Raw genomic sequence first — 9,187 nt, forward strand, 5'->3', positions numbered from 1 at the left:
CCATCGGGCCGCGTCGAGGAGCCTCGTCGTCTCCGCAACGTTTCTCGACTCGGAGAAGGCGGCGAGGCGAGAGGCGGGGCCCGACTTACTTGAGGACGTCGGGCCGTTTCTTGGGTCCGCCTCCTTTGGCGTCCGTCACGGCGCTCTGGATGTCGGCGCGGATCAGGTGGGCCTGCGCCCACGCGTGCGGCTTAGACAGACGGCTCGGCGCTCCGAGCGCGCGCGCCTCACCTTGACGTGGTCGCACTGGAACAGGTGAAGGTCCGCCTTACTCTGGCCCGAGTCCTTGCACACCAGCGCCAGGATCGAGTCAAAGCCGCACGCGTTCATCACCGCCTGGCACTGCTGCACCGAACTCAGCGGGAACACCTCCAGCTCGCACTGCGGCGCGCACGCACACACACACACACACACACGCCAACTAGAAGGACAAAAACCGCGACCGGCAGGACTGGAAGAGCCAAACCACAAGAAGACGGACAAAAGGAAAAGGGGCGGAAGCTGGAGAAAAGCGAGACTCTCGGAAGGATTGGAAGAAGATGAAGAAGCAAAAGCTGGAGAAACAGATCCAGCACAAGAAGAGGACGGAACCAAAGGACAGATAGCAGAAGAGGAACGAGAAATATCCAAAGAAGAACCAGACGACGGGAAGGCGAGAGACCTGCACAAAAGGAAGAAGAATCGCCAGAAGAACAAAAACAGAAGAGCCCGACAACAACAACAACAACAACCGGAAGAAGGACCAGCACAAGAGAAACAAAAAGAAGAAGAAGGTGGAGACCACGGCAAGATGACGGCGGCGGCGGCGGCTGACCTCGGTGTCCGCGTCGAGGAGGCTGACGTCGTGGCGGCGGACCCGCAGCAGCATGTCCTGCGTCCAGATCTTGCCTTTGGCGTCCAGCAGCCGCAGCCGGCGCACGCCGTCCTCCGCCGTCAGCAGGCCGGCTTTGCGCTCCAGCGCCAGCGTGCTCAGGTGCTGCGCCGCCCGCAAAAGCCGCACCGTGACGGACGGACGGGCGCAACCAAAGGTGATGGACGGACCGACGGACACCGACCTCCACTTGGTACCGAGACGCGTCCGCATGGTCGTCGATGCTGCCGGGGCGCCACGCTTTCCGTTGCCCTGACGCGCACGCACACGCAAAAGCCGTCGGCGGCCGGACTTTCTTCGGGAGGCGCGCGCGCCGCTCACTCACTTTTCTTGGGATGTCTCGACCACGAGTGCGGGAAACACACTTGATCGCTTCCTGCCGACAGACATCGCCAACGGCCCGTCACTCTTTGGTCGAGCGCGGCCAAAGGCGACGGCGCTCTGGACGCGCGAGGCCAACTCACCGACGGGCGCCTCGCCCTCGCTTTGAGCTCGGCGGGCTTCGGGAGCGTCTTGGCCGCTGTCGTGGACACAAACGTTCACGTTAGGAGGAGGAGCGGGAGCGGCCGCAGGGTCGTCGTCGCTCCGACGGTTCACTCGCTTGAGCGAAACGCAAAAGCGCTCGGCGACGCTCGGGTCACGAATGGAGGTCAAGATCCAGGTCGGGCGAAATCGAGGCCGTCCACGTCAAAAACGGCAAGGCTCGGGCCTCTTCCCTCAGCGGCGCGGGAAAGAGGAACGTCGCTCGCATTTCGGGCCGCCGTCGTCGTCGTCTGCGAGGCTCTTTTGAAATGAGCAAAAACGCCAGTCCCGGCGGGCGACCCTGCGTCCCGTCAACTCACCGCTTCCAAATCCAGCCGCGGCACGGCTCCGGTCCACGGTCATCGTCTCGCTCCGGGTCATCATGGCCCGCGTCGTGGTTTCGGGCGAGAAAACCGGCGGGTCCGGGAACGGATTTTGCTCAAGGCCGAGGTCGGGGTCGAAAGTCACGGTCTGGGTCCGGGTCACCGTTGAGGTGGCGAACTCGGTTCAAATCCGGGACTTGGTTCAGGTCAAGGTCCGGGTTTGTGCTCAAAGCTCGCAGTCCGGATCCAGATCCGGATCAAGGGTGGAGTCAAGTCGGGCCCAGCTTCCAGTGGGTCAAAGTACAGGTACAGGTGGAGGTCGAAGGTCCCGGTCCAGATCCAGTCTCGTGTCTGACTCCAGCCGCGCGCGGTTCGGTCACGGTCCATCTAAGCCCACTGAGCGCGTCGCCCCCCCACGTCACGTGAGCTTCCGGTCGCCCGGGTTAGCGTACGAGCGCGCTCGCGGCTCACGGCAGGCCGACCCCGATTTCCCCGATGCGATTCCCGTTCGGACCGGCGCGGGCGAGCCAAAAGCCGAGGAAGACTGACTCGGTGGAGGACGGGCCAAAGACGGCCGAGGCGAAGGCTGCCGTCCCGTTGCCGTTCATCCGGTTCGCCGTCGGTCAGCTGAAAAGACAAAGGAAACACAATGAGCCCCGCCCGGCACCGGTCCACGTCGCGGGCGAACAACTCGGGCGACCGCGCGCAAGCCGAGCTCGGCAACTCAAGTCTTGCGCCGCGAACCCGCGGCGCACGGGCGAGCAAAACAACGGAACGTGCCCGGCGCCGCGTCGACCTTTCCCGCAGCTGTCCTTTATCGGGCTGGCCGGGTGGCCATTTGGGCTCCGGTTTCCACGGCGACGGACGCGCACAAGAGGTACAAAGGCGCGCTCGGCATCAGTTCGGAATGCCGCGCGGACGCGAAGCGAAGCGGAGCGGAGCGGACTCGCGCGGCCCCTCCCCTCCTTGTGCGTCCGGTTACTGTGGAGACGGCGATCGGCTCGGCCGGCGCGCCGACGCGGACTTGTCGTCATGGTAACCGACACCTCAATACGTCACCCACCGCGTATGCGCGCGCAGCGACTGATGGGCCGCGTGCACGGAAGATCAACCCCTTCTTCTAGCCCCTCCCCCTTCCTACTCCGATGACGGGCACGCGCGCAGAGGCTTTGTGTTGGAGTGGAGACAACCCATCAGCTGTTGCGCACAGCAACAAACAACAAGGGAGAAGATAAGACTTGGAGCGCCCCCCTTCCCCTGCCCCCCCCCACCACATTTCCACAAACAGCAGACGTGGCAACATTGGAGTTAGTGCCTGTGAGGGAATGCATCCAATCTGATGACTCATTGTCTCAATGGCTGAGAATTGGGATGCTAACGTGAATATTTCACGCTAACATCATCATGTGGCAGAGTGTGTGTGTGTTGACGCATTCAGAAGAAAGATCAGGCCCAATCCAGCCAAGTGAATGGGGCTCGCCCTTTCGGTTGGCGAGTGCGCGGATTGTAACGGCCGGTCGGAAGCGGCGAGGTCACTGACCTTCTCCGGGAAGTGGGCCGCAGGAGGGGTCACCCAAAGGTCAAACGCAAGCGTCCCGACGACGTGGGTCCAAACGGCGAGAGGCACAAAAGCGCCGATCGTGGAGAGAGGCGAGCAGCCGCCGCGGCAAATCCTCCTTGCGGGATTTGCCCCGCAGATCGCTTAAGCTCCTCGACGGGCGCGCGGCACCTGACGGGGGCGGAGCCTGCGACGGAAAGTCTTCACAACACGTTGGGACTCTGCGGGTTAGGGCGGCCGAAAAGCGCCTTTGCGGACGGAGGCGCGGCAAGGCGACCTTTGCACCGGGAAAGGTGGAAAAAAACAAACGCGCCCCCCACCCCCCTGCCACAAGATGTTGCGTAACGCGCAGCGGCAGACGGCCTCCCTCAGGCTCAAAAATACTCCGTCGCTGACAGCGGGGGAGAGGGGGAGCGCGACGATGACCCCGGGCGGCCTTGCGGTCGCGTCCTCTCCATGTTGACCCACCGAGAGGCGGCCCGGCCGAGTTTTGACTGGCGAGCAGAGCAGGAGCAAAAGCTTTTCAGAGAAAGTCCCCGAACGTTGCCCGAAAGGCAGCTCGGGCGGGAAGGACCGCTCGCCCCCGACCGCCGCTGTTCAACGGTACGCGGTGAGCTCAATCGCCGATCAACGCGGCCGTGACCACCGACGACGTTCTCGCCGAAGGCGGCCCCGGCGCCGATCGCCCCCGTCGACGGCCGCCTCGTTCGGACGCCGACGTCCAGGGGAGGCTTCCGTGACCGTCGATGCCGTCGTCTCGGCCGTCCGCTTCCCCGTGTGGCTAAGCGACAACGGGACGACGCTGCGCCCGTTGTCCGCGAGCGACCTCCCGCATCAACGTCGACACCGATCGGCGTATTCACCACACTGACAATGGGATTGGATTTCAACCTTGTTTCGCTGTCAACCGAGCGACGGGCGTCATGACGCGCAAAATACAAGACCGACAAACAGACATCAAGGGGCAGGCGCGCGCGCACGCGCGTCAGGACGCGCGAATGAGCTCCAAGCTGGCAGAGAAGCGTTCTCGCGCGGCCGGCACCTTCTGCGTCCAGCCGTGACAACTTCGAGTCTTCTCAAAGTTGCTCTCCTCGTGCCAACTCCTGCGAGAGTCTCCCCGGTGGGACGCCGGCGGCCGTCCTCGCCGCCGCGCCCGCCGTCGAGCAGAAGCACACAGTCTCCGAGGAGGAGCGGCAATCGCGGCCCCCCGCGACGGACGGCGGGATTTCCGAGCGCCGCCCCTTGAGGGCGCGCGTCGGCAGTCCGAAAGGGAAGCCGGCGGCCACCACTGCTGGCCGCCACGCACGCGCCTCCTAGGCGATGGCGTGGCGTCGCATCGCTTCCTGCCACCGACGGGGCGGACACGCGTCAGGAGAGCCGTCACACGGTCAACGCCGAGGGCGAGGACGGGCACCTCGTCGAGGACGTCGCGCTGGCAGCCCAGGAACAAGTGCGGCAGGATGCGGCTCGGGCTCGGGCCCGGGGCTGCGGGCGGCGCCGGCGTCTGCTGCTCCTGCTTCCCCTCGCACAGACGTGCAAACTGGCGGGAAAACTCAGAGAAGCCGCTTGAGCAGCTTGGACGCGCTGACGTTGACGGCGTCGGCGATGCGCGACGCGTTGAAGTCCGCGAAGGGTCGGCTGTCGACCAGCAGCACGCCGAAGCCGCCGCCGCCGCCGCCACCGCGCCTCTCGAGCAGGCCCGCCAGCGCCTCCGCGGACAGGGGGCGCACCCTCGGCGCGACCGCGGCCGAAGAAGCCTCTGCCACGTCACGGCGGCATGCGTTGTGATGACGTCATGACGTTGCCGTCAAACACGGGAAGATCCTGGAACAAAGGAGACACACACACACACAAACGCTGACTGCGAGGGCTGTAAAAGGAGCACAACAAGGCATCGTTCGTGTTGGAAAAGTTGATGTTGGACGATTTAGACGGCCTGAACTATGAAGCAAGAGTTGGCACGACGTGATGCAGACAAAGATGTCGCTACGCTCAACACACAATGACGCCTTGAGCGAAACTCGAGCAAACGTAGCGACTCACCGCTCGCTCCAACGTTCGACGGCCGAGTCGTCAGAGGCGCAGAAGTTTGACCCGCTTCGCGCCTTCGTCCCAAGTTTGTCCGGATCCAAAGTCGATGAGGTCACGGCGGAGAAAAGAAAAGCATGACGTCATCCCGGCGAGCTGGAGCCACTTAAAGGCGCAGGCGCAACGTAACAAAAAAAAAAATCTAATACGTACATCAAGAAAATAATTTTTCAATTGAGCACGGAGACACTCGCGGACTCTTTGGAATGATTTTTGACACGGTTCTTTTTCAAGTAGGTAGCAGGATATTGTTTTCTCTTTTGTTTCAAGCAAGCGTGTGCAAGATGCAATTTCCCCATTCATTCGTTCGTTCGGGCAAAACGTTGACTTGACAAACGTAAAGGATGTAAACGAGAAACCTACTTTTTGGACACTTTGACAACGATACCGCTCGCAAGCGGCCAAACGGCTCCAGGAACAAAAAGGCTCTGAAGTGCATCAATTCCCCACGAGCATGAGGAAAAGATAGATTTGATCTCCCACGATTCAAAATGGCCTCTTTTGTTAAAATTCGAGGGAGACGAGTACGACCAAAGTGGCGTTTCGACGGTGAAACGTCTCTGAACTGAACTTTGTTTTGTCACGAGCAATAAAGTTTTGACCGCAGTGAGGGGGCGTGGCGTACGGCGTCATCGGGGAGGCGCTAGGCGTCGTCGACGCTGTGGTCTTGCGTGTTTGTTGTTGTTGCAGTCTGCGTCTGAGACTAGACGAACGAGGCCGAGCCGAAAGCGAAGCCGAGGTGAGCGAGCGAAAGCGAAAGCGAGCGACGGGCCCTCAGGCACGGAAGCAATCCGACATGGACGAAAACAACAAGGTGAGCCGAGCCGAGCCGAGGCCCTGAGCGGCGGCCATGTTTGTTTGTCCGCTCGTGACTTGGTGGAGGAAAGAGCTGCTTCGCGATCTACCGGCGCCATGAAGTCGGACTCGAAGGCGCTTCCGTGACGTTCGGGCTCTAACGCGGACGCGCTGTGGCGGTTGTGCGCAGATGCTGGCGGCGGGCAAAGCCAAGAAGCCCGGCAAGCGCGGCCGCAAGCCGGCCAAGATCGACCTGAAGGCCAAACTGGAGCGAAGTCGCCAGAGCGCCAGGGAGTGCCGCGCCAGGAAGAAGCTGCGCTACCAGTACCTGGAGGAGCTGGTCTCCAGCAAGGAGCGGGCCATCTGCGCGCTCAGGGAGGAGCTGGACATGGTGAGCGTGTGGAAGCGGCCTCCGCCCCCGACCCCGGCCTTCTCGCTGACGTCGCGCTTTTGCTCGCAGTACAAGCAGTGGTGCTCAGCCATGGACCGGGGCAAGATCCCCGCGGAGATCCGAGCTCTGCTGACGGCCGACGACCAGCACCGAGGACCCGCCACGGCGGGGAGCGGCACCAAGACGCTCAAGAGCGCCAAGATCCAAAGCAACGCCTGACGAGCGGACGACGGCCACCGTCCCCGAAATCCGTCGCCGCGTCCTCCCGACTTTGCAAAGTTCCGGCCGAGCCCGTCCCCGGCTGACTTCGGGGTGCGGTAGGACCGGAGGCCAGCCTGCTCGCGGGACGCAACCAGACGCGCCCGCGTTTCCACTCGCAAACTTTTTGCCGGGGTGGGGGGGCCGCCGCCTTTTTTGACATTTGGGAGAAAAACCAGTAATAAAAACGGTCAACTCCACAATCGCATGGCGTACAGTCAAGTGAAATCAGAAATCACACTTGGCGGTCCGGGGACGCTCTCTTTGAGGCTCGACGCGCGTTCGAAGCCAGACCGGCCACCCAAACCTTTGCTCGGACTTCCCGATGGAAAGCGGCAAGCGGTTGGCCCGCTAACTCCCTTGCTTGGAACGTTGCACATACCTCGGGTCAAACGTTTCCCAGCTCCCTGTGCCGTTTGCTGTCCAATGTCGCTTCCACGCCGCCTCCCGTTTTCTTGCGAATGTCGTCCCGTCGCTCGTTTGTCTCGCGCGGCGAGCCTTTCTTGTTCCTGGAAATAAAATTCTATTCGCCTTTCAGTGGCCATTCATTCACGTTTGTCAGCATGGAACCCGACAACCTCGGCATGATGTTCACACACACACACAAAAAACAAAAAACGCAATCCAGGCTTGACATCTTTCTTCAGTGAGCGGTCATTGATAGTTCTCAGTGTTGAATTGAAACGGGCTGCGCTAGCTGAGCCAAACAGTGAAGATGAACGGCAAAAAGCGAGGAACCGGTTAGCTTTTGCAACGACGATCGTGAACAAGGCGGCAGAAGAACCCCCAAAACCACTGAGAAATCGTCACAAGAAAAGTAAGAATGCAAATCCATTCACACGTCATCTGAGGAGAAACGCGGGCCACACCTTCACCAAATCATCACGCCCATCTGGCTTGCGGTCTGCTCCCGCGCGAGGGCAAAATGGCTACCACAAGACATCACAGCCCCCCCCCCCCGTTCAGTTCATTTTACAGCCTTTCTTTTTAGGTGATGAGGCTTACCTTCCATTGTTGACGCTTCTGAGACGAAGAAAAAATGGTTGAGTAGCCCTCGCAGATAAGAGTTGTCCAATTGCTCTCGGACCACTCAAATGTGCACGTTGCGCCTCTTTGTCCACGCTGTGGCATTTTTGTCGGGGAGCCAAAGAACGAGAGAGCGCAGCGTAGAAATCGATGGCGTTAGGCGAGGCGCACTTAGCGAGTGGCTTTGCTCCTTTATGCGTCCGGATTCTTGGCGACGTCTGCGCCGTTGGACTGCAACATCATGACGAGGCTCGCTCCCGTTGCTTCAGGAGACGCGTTTCTGATCGCTGTCAGGGAGAAAACATCGGAAGCGATGCGTCGCAAATGAGCTTCAATCATGAAAGGTCATTCGGGACCTCAAGCCATTTCCGCACTCTGTGTGACAAATGGCACTTGACAAGATTTCTTCCTCGGCAACAGATAGCTTTTTGGGGGGGGGGGGTTGGGGCTGCCAATCATTGAAATACTCCTATAGGTCAAATGCATCCCAAAGGAAATGGATTCGAAATCATTCAAGTCTGTCAGTTGAGAGGAAAACTAAACTAACACCCCTTTCGAGCGGTTGCCTGTTTGCCCCGTCACCCGTCGAAAACACTTCCCGACGCGCCGAGCGGTCAAAGCGAAGGGAAGGTCACGTTGCCGGCCGCCCCGAGTTTGCCGAGCGCCGCTTTGGCCGGCCGCACGTCAGTTAGCTTAGCGCGCTACACAAAAGTGTTGTGGGCGCCGGCGGCCCAGGCCAGTTTCTTCTGGCCCTTGGCGTCGCGCTCGAAGCTTTGGTGCGCGGCGTCCTTGACGTCGACGGGCACGTGGAGCACGCCCACGTAGTTCTTCTTGGCCAATCGCGAGCTGGCGGTGATGGTGTAGGCGTTGCTGCGGTAACACTTGACGGAAGACATGCAGAAGGTTTCCCGCATGCCGCGGCGGAAGTTGGCGTTGTAGACCGAATACAAGGTGGGCTTGGAGGCGGCCGAGCTGAAGGAGATCCAGGCGACGGCGGCGAAGAAGAGCAGCGCCCGCCGCCGCACGGCACCGCCGCCGCCGCCGTCGTCGTCCACCTCGCGCGGGTGCCACAGCTGCGCCAGGTAGAAGGGCGTCCACGTCACGAAGAAGAGCCAGTTGAGCACCAGGAACATCTTGATGGTCTTCACCTTGGGGCGAGGAACCGTGTTCATGGTGCGCCGCACCGCGTGGCCGTCGGCGCCGAACCTCCAGATGTGGCGCACCACCCGCTGGTAGAAGGAGAAGATGAGCCCCGCCGGGAGGGCGAAGCCCAGGAGCAGGTGGGCGGCGGCGTAGCAGACGCCGCCCCGGCCGGCGGGCAGGAAGAAGCGGCAGCGGCCGCCCTCGGCCGGCGC

At 61.4% G+C, this 9,187-nt stretch overlaps 3 protein-coding genes and 1 long non-coding RNA gene across 4 annotated transcripts in view; 1 reads left to right on the forward strand and 3 right to left on the reverse strand.

Annotated features, from left to right (window-relative positions):
* eps8a (EGFR pathway substrate 8a, signaling adaptor) overlaps positions 1 to 4,555 on the reverse strand; it is a 10,369-nt gene extending 5,814 nt beyond the window's left edge. Inside the window, 8 exon segments of the mRNA XM_019897453.1 lie at positions 89 to 172; positions 232 to 381; positions 815 to 976; positions 1,056 to 1,123; positions 1,197 to 1,247; positions 1,336 to 1,391; positions 2,266 to 2,343; positions 3,257 to 4,555. Coding sequence (XP_019753012.1) covers positions 89 to 172; positions 232 to 381; positions 815 to 976; positions 1,056 to 1,123; positions 1,197 to 1,247; positions 1,336 to 1,391; positions 2,266 to 2,324 — 630 coding nt within the window. The 5' untranslated portion in view covers positions 2,325 to 2,343; positions 3,257 to 4,555.
* A 21-nt stretch (positions 4,556 to 4,576) lies between these two features.
* LOC109532612 (uncharacterized) lies at positions 4,577 to 5,721 on the reverse strand. The gene is made up of 3 exons (XR_002171403.1): positions 5,318 to 5,721; positions 4,689 to 5,098; positions 4,577 to 4,617 (listed from the first exon to the last, which is right to left on the reverse strand). It is a non-coding gene; the product is annotated as an uncharacterized LOC109532612 (long non-coding RNA).
* Positions 5,722 to 5,759: 38 nt separating this feature from the next.
* crebl2 (cAMP responsive element binding protein-like 2) lies at positions 5,760 to 7,343 on the forward strand. Its single transcript, XM_019897534.1, has 3 exons — positions 5,760 to 6,176; positions 6,348 to 6,548; positions 6,618 to 7,343. The coding sequence occupies exons 1-3, from the start codon at positions 6,159 to 6,161 to the stop codon at positions 6,765 to 6,767; spliced, it is 369 nt and encodes a 122-aa protein (XP_019753093.1). The 5' UTR covers positions 5,760 to 6,158; the 3' UTR covers positions 6,768 to 7,343.
* Positions 7,344 to 8,257: 914 nt separating this feature from the next.
* gpr19 (G protein-coupled receptor 19) overlaps positions 8,258 to 9,187 on the reverse strand; it is a gene marked incomplete at its 5' end in the record, with an annotated part of 1,435 nt that continues 505 nt past the window's right edge. Inside the window, one exon of the mRNA XM_019897454.1 lies at positions 8,258 to 9,187. This exon is cut by the window's right edge and continues 3 nt beyond it. Coding sequence (XP_019753013.1) covers positions 8,534 to 9,187 — 654 coding nt within the window.

This window comes from Hippocampus comes, unplaced genomic scaffold (assembly GCF_001891065.2).
Source record: "Hippocampus comes isolate QL1 unplaced genomic scaffold, H_comes_QL1_v1.1 scaffold81, whole genome shotgun sequence".
Taxonomy (NCBI): domain Eukaryota; kingdom Metazoa; phylum Chordata; class Actinopteri; order Syngnathiformes; family Syngnathidae; genus Hippocampus; species Hippocampus comes.

Excerpts from the sequence above, each read along its gene's own strand:
- crebl2 (XM_019897534.1), top strand. Across the intron at positions 6,549-6,617 it reads TCAGGGAGGAGCTGGACATG|TACAAGCAGTGGTGCTCAGC; the intron begins GTGAGCGTGTGG and ends TTTTGCTCGCAG.